The 15,779-nt window shown below is 51.4% G+C and overlaps 1 protein-coding gene and 1 long non-coding RNA gene across 2 annotated transcripts in view; one reads left to right on the top strand and one right to left on the bottom strand.

The window, feature by feature from the left end:
- Gltp (glycolipid transfer protein) overlaps positions 1-5,698 on the bottom strand; it is a 19,500-nt gene extending 13,802 nt beyond the window's left edge. The window contains exon 1 of the mRNA XM_021634762.2: positions 5,476-5,698. Within this exon, the coding sequence (XP_021490437.1) occupies positions 5,476-5,578 (103 nt within the window). The 5' untranslated portion in view covers positions 5,579-5,698. The remainder of the gene's footprint in view (positions 1-5,475) is intronic.
- On the top strand, positions 5,298-15,779 carry LOC132653709 (uncharacterized). Its single transcript, XR_009591515.1, has 3 exons — positions 5,298-5,356; positions 12,868-13,035; positions 15,374-15,779. It is a non-coding gene; the product is annotated as an uncharacterized LOC132653709 (long non-coding RNA).

The raw sequence follows: 15,779 nt of genomic DNA, 5'->3' as shown, positions 1-15,779 counted from the left end.
GAGCACAGGTAAGGGAGGAAACTGGTCAGACTCAAAGTCACTGCTCCCTCTGCATCTTGAAGGCAGCCATCCTGCAGCCTGGCAGGTAAGTCAACAAGGTACTCAGCTAGGAGCGCCAGCTCTGGGCCCTGGACACCATAGACGAGTGGAAGGAAACATGGCCGTGTCTCACTCACCACACATCTGCAAATGCCTCCTTCTGATGCCACCCCGCTGCAGGATTTTCAAAGCTGAGCAAATGGGGGCAGAAAGTGTGCCCCCCAGGGCACTTCTTTAAGTACCCCCTTCCCCAGTACAGGCTACGTCCAGCTCTCAACATTCTGCCACAAGGATTGTCACAGCCCAGCCTGCTGGAGTGGAGGGGAGCCCACCTGTCTCTCTTGGAAGTCAACATGCAAACAACTTCCCAACAGACCTGTATTCCTTTAAAGTAAAACACAGCAGGGCTGCGGCAGGGAGTGTCTCAGAGTTAGACATCAGGGTGCAGAAGGCACTTCCCATGTGGTTGGCCTGTATCCCAATTAGAGGAAGCACTGTCCTGCTCGGGGTTCCCCAAGCCAACAGTCCCTGTACCCCGTCACTCTAACTCGTGTAGTAAGAAGCAGAAGTCACAGGTTCAGAGTGCCAGGAGGCTGGTTAACAGAGGAACACCCCACACCCATACATCTGCCCGGCAGCTCCTGGTCCATTCGTCACGTGGGAAAGTCATCATCATGTCACAAAGCTGCTGGACTCCTTCGGGAGCTCAGCAGGCTGTCCACAGGGGCTCTTCTCTCCTGGAGAGGAAGCCAGGGGCACTGTGTGAGAAGTCCAGATGCCTGATTCCTAGTCGAGCTAGACTGGTGACTCATTGGCTGTGTGTGGCCCTGGGAAGCTTTATAACTTCTCTGGCCTCAGTTTCTTTGGTTGCAAGAAGCAGATGGTTCTAAAATTCCACTGCCTCCCTTTCCCATGGTGGAAGCATTAATGAAGAGACAGAGAAAAGAGACTTTCTAGTCTTTTTAAGAATATTTTTTAAATTTTAAGAACATTTCATAAGTGCCAGGCACCTGCAAGGCTAGATTGTAAGGATACTGATTTAATTGTGCTAAGAGTCACAAAAGAGAAAACACACCCCCAGCATTAGGACCTCAAAAAATAAGAGGCAGAAATCATTGTTTTAGGCTCCTCCATCCCTTGATTTTCCTTAGACAATGACAGCAAATAGGAGTCACCTCATAGACAAACTTTAATTGACCAAGAGTGGTTGTTCTACCAAAGGTGTTATGGCTGTGTAAGGTCAGAGGGGAGCACAAAGTTGTGATTGATTAATAATGTCTACCACAAGTGCAGGATGGGCAGGGCTATGTCTTCTGCCTTAGTCATGTATTTTAATATGAAAACAAAGCCCAAGTGTTTTCAGAAAAAAACCTAGAAGAATGGAAAAAGCAAAAACAAACAAACAAATAAATGAAACGAAACCCACAAACCAAAACCAAAACAAGTAAGCAAGTAACTCCCCCCCCCCACGCACATACACAAAATACCATTGTCCTGCAGCCAAGTGCAGTATAGATAGATAACCCCAGCATTCTGGAGGCTGAGACAGGGATACCACAAATTCAAGGCCAGACTGGACTATAAGAAAGATCCTCAAAATACTAAAAAAATAAAGAAAGAAAAGAGATGAGAGTCCTGGGCACTGAAGTTACTCAAAATCACAGAATACAATAGGTTCCGGGAGCCACAGGGAGGAGAAAAGACTTTCTAGGTGAGGTTATCGCTAAGCCAATTCCTTAAGAACATGTGGACTCCAGCCAGGCGAAAGGAACAAGGTGTGTGGGTGGGGGAGCCGCCAGGTGGTATGCCAAGTGAGAAGGGCTGACACCGGGAACACTCTGGGGACGGTGGCACGGTGCCGGAGGCGGGGCTGGGAGTCATTCAGAAAGTTGGCAGCACAGATTTCAGGAATGAGCATGAGCAACAGGGACCAGTGATGTCACCATAGAGGGACATCAGCCTCCTGGACTCTAGCGAGGCTGCATAACTGACCTAAAAGATAGACCGCAGGAGCCGCAGGTCAGTCCTGTAACTGATCGCTCGGTAAGATCCAATTACGGGGTCAGGGAAGAGAGAGGCGATGGGCAAAGGATCGGCCTCTAAGTGGGAAAACTCAGCCTAGAAAGACGGAGGAGGGGTTGAGTCCCCAGAGGGATGCTACAAACCAGGGAGCAGGCTCACATGTGGCCCACACCCACAGGGACAGAAAGACTCAGAGCTGACCAAGCCCAGCTAGTCCCAGGCCACACCTGAGGAGTTAAGAGAAAGCAGTTGTTCCAACAGATCCAAAGCCTTCCTGCCCTTGGATCCAGTCAGTTCACTTCTAAAATTGAGAAACAGCCACAGAACTACTCAGAGAAACAGATCTGGAGATGCTGGCTGCAGTGCTGTCTACCACAGTGACAAGCCCGAAGCCATGTGGGTGTCCAGCAGGAGGGAGTGCCAAATTACGGCCACTTTCAAGCAGTGCAATCCTAAAGCCATAGAATATGACAAGGGAAGAAGGGTGCAGTGGCACACGCCTGCAATCCCAGCACTCGGGGAGGCAGAGGCAGGTGGATCTCTGTGAGTTTGAGGCCAGCCTGGTCTACAAAGCAAGGCTAGGACAGCCAAGGCTACACAGAGAAACCCTGTCTCAAAAAAAAAAAAAAAGAAAAAGAAAAGAAAAGAAAAGAAAAAAAAGAAAAAGAACATGATAAGCAACATAGGAAGACAGCCCCCCATGGTGTTAGATGGAAATAGATATAAAAAGGCCAGTCTAGAAGAAAAATATTCTGAAGTGACAGCAGAGGGCTTCTCTTTGAAAATTCTACTTCAAAAGGGTTGTGAGATGCCAAGAGTCTGGCTCACAACTGTGATCTCAGCAGTTTGGAAGCTGAGGCAGGAGAGTTGTGTTTAATACCAGCCTGGGCTGCATAGTAAGTTCCAGGCCAGAGTGAAATCTTACCTCAGTGAGGCAGAAAGGAAGGAAGGAAGGAAGCACAAGCAAACAAGCAAAAACAAATGAACAAACAAACCTGAAACAATAGGTTTCTGAAGCCAAGCATGGTGGTGCATGCCTACAACCCCAGCAGCTCAGACAATGTGGCCAGCTCATGCTACAAAGCAAATTCAAGACCAGCCTGAGCTACAGAACCCTGGTTTCAAAACAAATATCTATGAAATAACTAAATGAACTAACCTATATTAGATTCTTGGTGCCTAGTACGTGCTCAATAAATGGCGGTCATCATTTGGTTTTGCTCTGATTTAAGAACCTGTTCCCACAATGGCTTTCAGATTCCTTGTGGCCGTCACTGCAGTTCAGAGCCACATACACCATGCCCAGCTCAGCCAAGTGATTGAGGACACCTCAAAGATCTAGACCACCTTAAGAGCTGACAGTGGGTCTCCGTGGCCGGGGGGGGGGGGGGCACAGGAGAAAGCTCCACCCAGGACAGCACATTCCAGTGTTTTCTTTTATAGGAGTGCCAAGAATCACCCTCTTTGATGAACAGTAGGTGGCTCTGGAATGACCTGTGCCAGTTAACCCTCCATAGGCCAACCCCACTGAAGCTTCTGTCTAAATGGTGCTTCTGTCCACAGCTGTGACACCCCAGAGCCCAGCATGGCTGCAAGGACAAGGGTCCTTTGACCAGGCGCAGGGAGGCAGGGAAACTCCTCTGTGCCGGCTCCCGCTGCCTCCTCCCATCTCCTCACAAACCAGCCAGACACTCATACCCACAAGGGTTGACCCCAAGTGCAGAGCTGAAATGCTACCTTGGTGAGCCCTGGGAAGCATGTCATCACTACTGTGGGACCCCTGATGGGGCTTCGGCATTCTTTGTGCTGCCCTGTGTTTGAGGGGTGTTTACGACTACCCAGAGAGCGCCCAACACCACCGCTTCAGCCACAAAGAACAAAACCATCCCCACACACCAGAGGACACCCCTAGGAACAAAACTGCCCTCACCTGAGAACCACTGGCTCCAGGAGATTTTGAACCCAGGATAGTTTAGCCAAGGGGGAAACCAACACAAACACACAAAACACAGTGTTGTCAGGGCTGGTGAGTTGGCTCAGCAGGTAAAGAAGCTCACCATGAAGCCCTGTGACCTGATTCCCAGAGTCTATATGGTGCAAAGTAAGAACCGATTTCTGAAAACTGTTCTCCAGCCCCTGGCATGCAAACACAAATAAATAAAAATATTAAAAAAAAAAACGTAATGCTGTCATAAAAATTAAAGCTAAAGCCAGCAGCAACCTCAGGAGGGGCACTCTTATCTCCAGCTGAGATGAAGATGAAAAGCGGGTCTTACGCACACCAAGGGCTGACAGCGCGCCTGGGGCACGGCACCAGCCGAGGAGGCCTGAGACCCTGCTCTCAGGTTGCCACTCCAGGACGGAGCCTCACACACACAAGTGCATTCAGGGTTAGGGTTAATGTCGATTGGACATCTGAGGGAAGGGCCCAGAATTAGATTCAAAATCTTCACACATAACTCCCCTCCACAGCCAACACCTGCTCTGCACATGGTAGACCCAGAACCAGCCTGGACTAGCGCCTCCGTTTCACAGATGGGGACTCCGAGGCTCAAGAGGAAAACTGGTGTAGATCTACATGGCCACACCCTCCCCTCCCCGTGGGAACTACTGTCCCAACAGCTGTGTGAGTCCCAGACCTCCTCAGGCTAAGGCGGCCTCAAGGCTCTGTCCAAGCGTGGGTTTCAAATAGGGGCCGGTGTCACCTAGTGAGCTGGCAGGGTAGGGCTCTGGGAGTGTCCCCACAAAGAAGAAAGCGAGGCTCAGGTAGCACCCGTTGTGAACTGCAAGGCAAAGGGCAAGGCAGGCGGCATTGGTTTTCCTTCCACTTTCCAACAAGGCCCGGGCTGGGGGAGGGGAGGAGAGCGAGGGTCTGAAACTGGCTTGGGGACTCATTCCAGTGCTCTTAGGAGCTTCTTCAACTTGACGGTCGGAAGACAGGACTTTCTTTTTTCCAACACAAAGTGAGGGAGGGGTTCGAGCTAAGCCCACTGCCGCGGCCAGCAACCCCACCATCCTGCCCCCTTCTCCCGACCCCTTCTGGAGATGGAGGAAAATCTTTTCATGACTTCCTCTAAAAAGGGCCCTGGAGTTTTGCAGCTCCATCGTCAAGTCCCTGGAGGTGGGGGCGGTCTTTGATCTGGAGTGGGGAGAGGCTGGAGAAGGGAGGGCTTACGTTCTAAGGCGCGGGGTAGGGGGGTGGATGAGAACCATTCTGAAACGGAGGGAAAACGAAGCCGGGGATGAAGGCGTTCGGCGGCGCTGGGGGCCGGTGCATCATGCTCACAGTGCAATAGTAAGCGACGTTTGGGTGCAGTGGGTGACAGAGAGTGGAGGCTGGGATGCATGTGAGGGAAGGGGAGGGGGCAGAGGGATCTGGGCAGGTAGGGAGGGCTGGCGGCGCCCGGGACTCACCGAAGAAGGGCGGCAGGTGGGCCACCGCCTCCAGGAAGGGCCCGGTCTCGATCTGCCGGTCTGCGGGCAGCGGCTTGAGCAGGTGCTCGGCCAGCAGCGCCATTTCGGGGTCGAGGCCCTTGGTGATGCCCCAGCCCGCGCCGAGGGCGTCCGCGCCCGGGCTGTCGCCGCCCGCCGCCTCCTGGGACGCCAGCGTCGCCACTTCCGCCCGCGCCTCGCAGCGAGCGCCGAGCGCCGCCCGCAGGCCGGGGCCATAGAACACTTGGCCCCGCCCCTCAGCGGCTCTACCAATAGGCATCCACCGCCGCGCCCTCCCGACCAATGGTAGCCCGCCTCTCCCGCCGCCGCCGCGCCATTGGCCTGGGGGCGGGGCTTAGCGGAAGCGCGGGAGGCGGACGTACCAGGTGAACCTCGCCCAGGTAAAGGGCCTGTCAGTCCCCGGCCACCTCCACCCCTAACCTGCGGTCGGGGCTGGTGTGGCTCTGGTGCCGAACCGCTTACAGTCCAAACCCTGGCGGGGCCTTGTCCGTCTCCCAGTCCGGGGCCCTCCAAAGGCCCCGCGTTCGCGCCTCCCACAGCCTGCACCCGGAATCAGCTCAGCCACGTTGCAGCCTAGCTGCTGTGCCCTAAAACCCAGAGCTCAGCGTACCCCAGATTCTCCGCCGTGGAGAGCCCGGTGCTCCGCCCACGCTGAATAGTCAGGAGCCCTCCCCTGCGCGGCCGGGCACTGTGCTGGGCCCCCAGGAGAAAGCGACGTGCAGCCAAGTCCCTGCCCTGGAGCCCACGGTCTAGCCGGGATTCCACGCAGCGCAACACACAGACACACAGCTTCAGACCCTGGTTTGCGAGTGAAGAGAATAAAGCAGGTTGAGAGAGAGGGTCGCTCAGCTGGCCCTGGGGTGCACCCCAGCACCTCGTAAACCCGGATGTGGTGGTGTGCGCCTGTATCCCTGGCACCTAGTGCAAGCCAGAGATCGCCCCTGGATACGTACTCAGCAGGAGGCCAGTCTGGGCTAGGGATCCTGTCCCTAGATGTCCATCTCTGGGATGGACAGAGGGGAGTGACACGGAGTTGAGAGCTGTGGGGGTGGAAGTCCTTGAGCAAAGCCTTAAGTTAAGGGGGATACTGCTGTGTGCAAGGAGCCCGAGCCTTGTGAGGAGACGACAGGAGAAGAGCTGCGCTGAGACCGGGAAGGCCTGCAGGGGCTGCGGAGTGACGGAGAATTAGTAGTTCGCGGTCAGGACGGTGAGAAATGCCTAGCGCCAGAAAACATGTGCTAAACCTTGTTAAATGATTTTAATTTGCCCTTTGAGGGGACAGATGGCAGAGAGATTGATCCAAACTACAGGCATAACCCTGGCAGAACCAGCAAGTCGGGGGGGAGGGGGAGACAGGACCATCATTATCTCTTGTTGAAGTGTGACAGGCCCAGGCAAGTGAGATCTACTGATAGGAGGCCAAGCAATTGAAGCTTGTTCCCACCCCGCCCAGCCTCGCCGCCTCCAGCATCCCAAGATGCAATCTTCCTAAAGCTACAACAGCACCCCCAGGGCCCACCCACCTCCATCAATTCCACAGAGATCACAGCCTGCCCGAGGCCTCTGGCATCAGAGGACATCCTGGTTTCTCAACCTGCTCATCAGAGCCAGGCCATTCTGAAACCATGTGTGACACAAGAAAGCTGATCTTCAAGATAATGACTTCATGTCCTGAGATAGAGCCTCTGTATGGCTTTCTAGGGGGGTTTGAAAGTTCCTCCATCCACCCATTTTTTACCCCTCCATCCTTCTCTCCCTACATACATCCATCTACACATCCATCTCTCTCTCCCTCCATCCATTGTCCTGCTCGTCCACCCAACTCATTTGAAAGTGCTTGCCCTTGAGTTGACTCTTCCCACAGCACTTGATGGTGAAGGCTGGCAAGGGGGTGCCATGGGTTGTGTGTGGTGTGCTGAGGAGTTGGGCCAAGACTGGAAAGTTGAGGGTCACACAATCCATCTAAAGAACACTATTATGCTATTCACCCGAACAGTTTTTGTCCCCCGAACAGTTTTTGTCCTTGGGCTGCTAATTTCTCTTATCCCACAAAACAAGTCTAAAACCTAGATTTTGTAGGTTTAAAAAAAAAATCATAGTTTACATATTGGTTACTAAATTATGGTATTTTAAAAATTACATAAGCCACACAAAAATAATTTCTGTCTTTTCTTTTCATCTTTCCTTCCTTTTCCTTTTTTTTTTTTAATTTATTTTTTTAGACAGAGTTTCTTTGTATAATAGCCTTGGCTATCCTGAAACTCATTCTACAGACCAGAGGCCACAGAGATCCACTTTCCTCTGCCTCTCAAGTGCTGGGGTTAAAAGTGTAGGCCACCAAGCTCAGCTTATCTTTATTTATTTTATTTTATTTTTGAAACGGTTATTACTATATAGCCAAGCTGGCCTAGAACTAACTATGTAGCCCAGGCTGGCTTCAAACTCCAAGAAAATCTTGTGTCAGCCTCTCAAGTACTACACAGTTTAAACAAACAAAACCCCAGAACACCACAATCTTAAATTCTCAGAAATGTTGCAAGCCCCCTACAAATAAGTTCACTGAAATCATCCTGTATATTTTAATGCTCATTGTCTCCAAAGATGTTCCACAAATGATGGGTTACCACCAGCAGGGAACGAATGCCACTCAGCGGTCTCAATTTGCCTTTTGTGTCTGGGGTCCCAAGTCCAGGATCATGAGTTTCATGTAGTACAGTTGTCCTGTTTCTTGGTGTCCGTCAGTGTGGAACATTCCTCAGCCTTTCCCGGACCCCCGTGACCGATACTTTTAAAGCAGGCTCGTCTGATGTCCTCCATTCAGACCATGGGTTCTGTGTCTCACAACACAGCAGCAGCATGCTGTGTCGCCTTGGATGCTGCAGGTGACACCTGTCATTTCAATAGTCCCATATTGAGGTTGTTGGCTTTTTGTTTTCTCTTTCGGACACGGTCTCACTATGTAGATCAGACTGACCTCAGACCCACAGAGATCTGCCTGCTTCTGCCTTCTGAGCGCTGGAACTACAGGTGTGCGCCACTGTGAAGGGCTCAGATCTTCATCTCGTCATTCGAGGAAGGCAAGGCCCCTTCCACTTGGCTCCATGCTGTTCCTTTCCTTTCCAAGAAGTCGCCAACACTGCCATAGTGCAGGCATGACACTGCTCTGTCCCGGGTGTGGTCTGTGACAGCCCCTCCAAGCTGGCCTCTGCCCAGCAAGACCCCGCTATGGATTAAGAACTCCTCACTCTCTAGCACAAAATATTCCAGCCTTAATATCCCATCCCGCCCTGGTCCTGAACTCAGTCATTTCTCCAGAGGGCCCTGGTTCCCTTCTGTGCTGCGCTGTATTCAGAAGCCACGACTGGGGTGTGTTGTTGGCCATGGAGATGACGCTGGCTGGATCCTCTCAGAGGAGTTCTGAACCCTCTGAGTTCTGTGGCTGTGGCTGCTGGCCCTGTGGGTGTCTGTCTGAATGGAAGCTGAGGGTTAGCCTCCAGTCCGTCTAGTCCAGGGGACTTATTCTTGCCTCTGACCTCCCAGAAGGTGTGTGTAGCCCATTCCCAGCGCTCTCATTGCTGTCGTTGGTCTGTTGATTTGAGCAAGTTCCTCTTGTTGCTTCAACCCCAAACCTAAGATGCCTCTCATGCCTGAAGTTCCAAGAGGAGGCCCCTTTTCCTTCCATGAGCCTCAGTTTTCATGCCGGACTGCCTTCAACCATGCAGACACCTTTCTTACCCCTTTAGTCTCTGAGGCCCCTCTTTTGAGCAGCAGGTACCCTCTCCCTCATCACTGACACTTGTTCACCAATGAAAGGGGGCCAGGTATTGCGCAGGGCCCGGGTGATGTGCTGTACATCTTTAATCCCAGCACATGGGAGGCAGAGGCAGGTGGATCTCTGTGGGTTCGAGGCCAGTCTGGTTTACATAGGACATCCAGGTCTACATAGACCCTGGCTCAAAGAAGAAGAGGAAGAGGAGGTGAAGGAGGAGCTATGGGGGGGGGGGGAAGGCTGAAGATTCACGTTTTAAAACTCCCAGGGAGGCCCCTTCACCATTTTGGGCTGCTGGGCCACTGTACTCCGCATATTTGGTGAAACCAGCTGGACCTGGCAGTGGTAATTTGGGGAACTGGTATTGACTCAGAGAGGGTGTTCACCTGCAAAGTTTCTTCATTTTCCTGAGCCAGCCGCACCCTCCGTTAACAGCACCTTCCCAAACTGAATCACCAAGCCCCGCTCCACCCCAGTGGCATCCAAGTTCATAGCCATTGTGACATTTCATCTGAGAAACAGCCTCCTCAAGTATAGGCTTTGCAACAATAATGATGATGGCGATGATGATCACGATGATGATGACAGCTGGCATTTATTGAACATTTACTATATACACAACCCAACACCATATTTACTCCAGACTAGCTGGGCGGTCTTGGGGGAGTCCCTTTCTGTGTTTTCTACAGTTGCTGTAACAAGCGTCTTGGTGACTAAAAACTGAAGTTAGCTCACGGTTCTGGCAGCCAGGAGTCCAGGATCCATATCACTGCCTCCTCCCCACTCATCAAGGTGTGCTAGGCCACGCCCCCTTAGAAGGCTCGGAAGAATCCCATCCCACTCCTCCAGCTTCTGCTGGTGCCAAGTGTTCTGTGGCTTGTGTCCTCACTGCTGCACTCTGCGTCCATCTGCACCTGTCCCCTCCGATGTGTGCATGTGATACTCTCTTACAAGGACATTTCTCTTACCTCAGCAGAATGAGTCTGATAATTACTTTATAAAGACAAAGGTTGGGGGGCTGGAGAGATAGCTCAGTGGTTAAGAGCACTGGCTGCTCTTGCAGAGGGACTGGGTTCAAGTCCCAGCACCCACATGGCAGCTCACAACCATCTGTAACTCCAGCTCCAGAGGCTCTGATGCCCTCCTCTGACCGCCATGTGCACCTGGCAAGCACACAGTGTACTTAGGAATACACAGGCAAAACGCTCATACACAGAAAAGAAAAATAAATCTAAAAGAAAATAGGACGGTTTCCTCCAGCCCAGTTTTGGATGTCTTTGCCCATGAGCTCCTGGCTCTATTGCTTTGCGTGTGTGCTGCACACACGGTGTTCCCAGAATGGTTACTTTTAATTAAAACAAATTAATCATCCTTTTTAGTACACCTATTTATTTGTAGAGGGTTTGACTACACGTGAAGGTCAGAGGACAACTTGTGGGAGTCAGATCTTGCCTTCCATCATGTGAGTCTTGGGGATTGAACAAGTTTCTAATTTACCAGCCAAGCCATCTCCCTAGCCCCTAGTTTTAATATAAACTCAACACACTCTAGAATCACTAGCACGAGAGTCTCAAAAAGGGGCTGTTTAGATAGGTATCGTTTTGATTGCATCAATTGGCACGGGAAGCCATGTCCACCGTGGGCGGCACCATTCCCTGGGTCTGGGTCCTGGATTGCGTAAGAGGGGGGCAAGTGAACTGCGCAGTGAGCATGTGCTCACCTCTCTCTGCTCTTGGCTGCTGATGCCATGTGAGTAGCTGTTGTACGTTCCTGCCACCTTTGATGTCTCTGTTGTGATGCACTATGACCACACTATGAACTAAAATAAATTTTTTCTCCCCCAAGTTGCTTTTTTTCTCTCAAGGTGTTTTATCACAGCGGCAGAAATAAAACTTGGACCCCATGGCAGGAATTGCAAGGCAGAGCAAATGGTTCACTACATGGCTATGAAGTAAGAAAGAGAGAGAGAGAAATAAGAGCCCAAGATCCTTTTCAGTGTCTCGCCTCCACCCTCTCCAGTGACCAGAAGACCAGCCTAGGCCCTCCCTAGGGTCCACACCTTAAAGGTCTTGGCAGTTGTCAACAGTACCTTCGACTGTAGACTCAAATTTGCTTTGAGACATGATCTGGATATGAGACATCAGTTTCAACCCAGGTTGGTCTGGAATGTTCAATCCTCCTGCCTCAGTGTTCTGAATGCTGGGAGCATAGAGCCTGTGTCACTATGTCTGACTCCAAACCTGTAATGGGACTGTGGGGGACAGTCCATATCTAAACTGTAGCAGCTGGCCCACCTAGATATGCCAGGTAATCTCCTGCCTCAGGATCCTGGAGGACCTTGTGATGCTCAATGTCAACTTGATGGGATTAGGATCACCATGGAAACAAACCTCTGGGCCTGTCAGTGAGGGTGTTTCTAGATTGGATTAACTGACCCTTCCTGACTGTGGGTTGTAGCTGGCGCTACTTTGTGGGTTCCCATTTCTCTCTTTTACCCTTCTCCACCCTTATTTAGCCCCTAGATAGGAGAGAAAAATGGATAGAGGGAAAAGGAGTCAAAGTAATAGTTAGACTACTTCCTGCTGATTAGGGGCGTTGAGTTTCTCGAAGGACAGTTTGATCTTTGACATCAGGATATCTGATTTCTTCTTGTTTTGTCTTTGTGAATGACTAAATGACAAACAGCAACCAAACAGCACCCAAGCACCAACCAGCTAACAACAGCAATTCTGCCTCTCAGGGCCCTAGCATTTATATAGCCTCTGAAAACTTCCCAGCATTCCCAACATCACACACTTGCAGAAACTATCTGCAGCCTGCAAAACCACACCCCTGCTAAAGCACGAGGCAAATCATAGCTACTGTGAAGCAGCCTCTTATCCCCACACCTGGGATCAAAACAAAAACACATTCCCATAACACTTCTGTGTTTGTTTTTTAAACCAAAATTACAAAATTCTCACTGCAGTGGGATTAGGGTCCTAGGCTGGATAAATAGGAGAAGCCGAGTTGAGCACAGCATTTATGTCTCTGCCTGTGGGCCCAGTGTGGCCTCAAACTCCTCCTGCTATACAGTCCCTGCTCTAATGGACTGTACCCAAACTATGACCAAAATATGCCCTTCCTCAAGTTGCTGCTGTCAGGTGCCCTGTCACGCTGAGGAGAAGAGCAACACAGGTCTCTTCCTTAGAAGTGAGGCAGCATTTGGCAGTCTCGGGGGTTAGGAGTCGGCAGTCAGTCTACCACACTTGCCTTCCACAGCCTCAGTATTCTCACCTGTCACACTGAGGAGTCACAGTGGTGCCCTTGATGCGGGGCTGAGGTGAGCTTTCACGGGTCCCCGAGGATCTGGCCGCCAGCCGCTGGCACACCAGCAGACAAGCTGCCGTGAATGGCAGAGTTCTTGTAAGCTGCTTTCTTGGGTTATTTCTACCCAGGCTGGCTGCTGTGGGGGAGTGGATCCCGGCACTCTCGCCTCTCTCATTGCCAGGTTCTCAGCAGGATTAAGTGAACCAAATGGGCTTTGCTGAGCCAGCTCCCTCAGTGTTAGCAGCCACTGTGCCAACTCCCTTTCTGTTCCACAGGGCTGTCTGCCGCCTCTCCAACAAACGCCAAGATGACATGAGCCAACAGGCCTGCTTGCTGCCATCCTGGGAAGCAAGACGGCACATGAAAGCCAAATATTTGGAAGTTTTTTCAGCTCCTGGAGGAAAATAGTGTTTTGGTCATTTAAACAGCAGTGTGGAATGCATGTAGGTATTCGTGTGTGTGTGTGCTCGCGCGCGTGCATGCGCACATGTGTATGCGTTTAAGGGTGGTGAGTGTGTGCATGTGTGTATATGTGTTTTGGGATGGTGTGTGTGTGTGTGTGTGTGTGTGTGTTTTGGGGTGGTGTGTGTGTATGTGTTTGGGGGTGGTGTGTGTGTATGTGTTTTGGGGTGGTATGGGTGTGGGTGTGTGCGCCTTGTCTGCTATACCATGGCAGCACCACCAGGGTCATACACACAATTATGGGGCGCACTTCTGGAGGACAGCCTAAGATTCAAGCACTCTCCCAGCAACCTTTGTCACTTTCAAGAGGAGCTTGTAGACAACGGCAGATGCTCCATGACTCTCATTGACCTGTGTCCTGTTTATTCTGACCAAGAGACCCTGGCGCTCAGAGCTCCACTGAGGCGGGGTGTGGGCTCTGCTCAGTAGGTCTGGTGGGGGAGAAATACAATGCAACAAGATGTGGGAGAGAAACAGAAGTAGCTCTCATCAAAGACCCCAGAAGCCAGGCATGGTGGCACATGTCTGTAAGACAGCAGGATAGCCACAAGTTCAAGGCTAGCCCAGAGAAAAGTGGAGGTGGGGAATTGTGACTCCAGGGCAATGACGCCATTCTGAACCAGTGAGTGGGGGAAAAGGGCACCAGTGACAGGAAGAGTGGCCTGGGGGTGAGTGCCCTCACTGTGGAGGATTCTCAAGGGTTTTCCAAGTGGCAGTGTAGAGCAAGCAGACGCAGCTCTCAGGGGGTTATGCTGCGGCTGAGAGTAGCCATCGTGGCACGTCTGTGTAATCTAGGCAGGGCACAGGTCAGCGGAGGAGCCGATTGGGCTGGGTCTCTGTGTCCCATTGGGAAGAGGCCAGACAGCTGTAAGGCAGAAAGCTGATGTGATGGACCACGCTGGAGAGCTGAAACCCATCTTGGGGTGACTGAGCCCTGAGCCTGGCATGGGGAGTGAGGCTTACACTCATAACAATGTCAAGACTACAACAAGTGAGCACTCACTCCGCTCCCCAGAAGACAGAATTGTGTCAGTCGGGAACTTTGTGAATGCGCTTAAGGCCACTGAGTTGCAGGCTTAGAAATGGTAGAAAATGTGAAACTACACAGACACATTTGACTATTCCCCCAAATCACTAAAAATGAAACAATCACACCTTGTGTAATGCTGTTCTGGGATATAGCTCCATGAGAACACTTCCTGGTGGCTGAAAAATGACTTAAGCAGGAAATGTATTTTTTCTCTTAGAGAAAAGGATCTCAAGGCCAGGTATGCCTTATACCTTATACTCGACATCCCAGAAGGCTGAGGCAGGAACACTGCCACGATTTAAGACCAGACTGCAATACACAATTCCAGGCCCATCCTGAGCTGGAAAAAGACCTTACCTCAAAAGGTGGGGGGGGGGCGGGGGGGGGGCTTGGGGATGGCTCAGGAGGTAAAGTGCTCGCTTCCCAGGATGAGGACCTGAGTTCGGCTCCCCCGGGCCTAAAGCCAGCTGTGGTGGCCAGGGGAGGAACAGCTGGACCCTGGGGGCTCTCTAGCCCACAATTCTTTTCAGAATGGTGAGCTCCAGCTGCAGGAGATCTTACCTCAAACAACATACAGTGGAGAGTGGAAGACACACATATATGTCTTCTGCCATCCATGTGCACATGCACTGGAGAGAGAACCTGCACATACACATACAAGTGCACACATTTGCATATATCACACCTGAACAGATGCACACAGCACTATCCATGTTACACACATGTATTTATCACAATACACAGATGCAAATATCACACAGATGCATATACCAAATATACATATGCCACACACATGCACATAGTACACACACGTGTGCGTGTAGAGAGCAATTAGAAAATGGGTACCACTTTCTCCAGCTTATGCACGGCAAACTGCAGCTCAGCCCTAAGACAGTCACGGGAGCCTAGAGCAGATCCTTTCCCCCAACACGATGGCCTCTGAAGACAATACAGGCAGCAAAAACTGCTAGCGTCATTCCTGCAGATGGAAGCAGGGAGGGCCGCCTGGAGGTTCCAGAATGAACAGGAGCTTCTGGAATGGCATTCCATACACAGCCTCTTGTTGTACACACAAAGCAGGCTGGTTAGAACAAGTTTTGATGAGTTTGCCTGATGCTGCAGCATCCTGACCACACATCTGAAGAAGACCGCTGATGGCAGGCTCCTCTGTCGGGGCTTCTGTTTGCAGTGTGTGTGTGTGTGTGTGTGTGTGTGTGTGTGTGTGTGTGACAGGACTGTGACACACATAAGCCCCTGCGTGTTAGAGTAAGAACTGTCCTTCCTGCCAGTTTCCACAGGTACTTGGAAGGAGAGCGAGGGGTATGGACAGGTGAAAGCCACCACACAAACTGGGGACAGTCACTAAGAGCAAAGCTCCATGATATCAGGAAACACGCCTCCAGAGGTACCTCCTCCTTCCTGACGCCCAGAACAGGTGACCATGTGACTATATGTGGCCAAAGGAACTTGGCAGATGTGACTAGGGTAAGAACCTTGAGGATGGTCCATTTTACCTCAGCGGGCATATGAACAAAGCTGAGATGTCTCTCAGCTGTGGTCAGAGGAAGCATGACCACTGAGGGAGAGCTGCAGATAAAGGGACCTGTCCTGAGCCAGAGAGGAGACAGAAAAGGCAGAAACCTTTGCTTCCCCCTGGCTTCCAGCAAGGATCACAGCCCTGCTCAGTCCTTGACC

This window comes from Meriones unguiculatus, chromosome 4 (genome assembly GCF_030254825.1).
Source record: "Meriones unguiculatus strain TT.TT164.6M chromosome 4, Bangor_MerUng_6.1, whole genome shotgun sequence".
Lineage (NCBI taxonomy): Eukaryota > Metazoa > Chordata > Mammalia > Rodentia > Muridae > Meriones > Meriones unguiculatus.
This window is presented reverse-complemented; position numbering and strand designations above follow the sequence as displayed.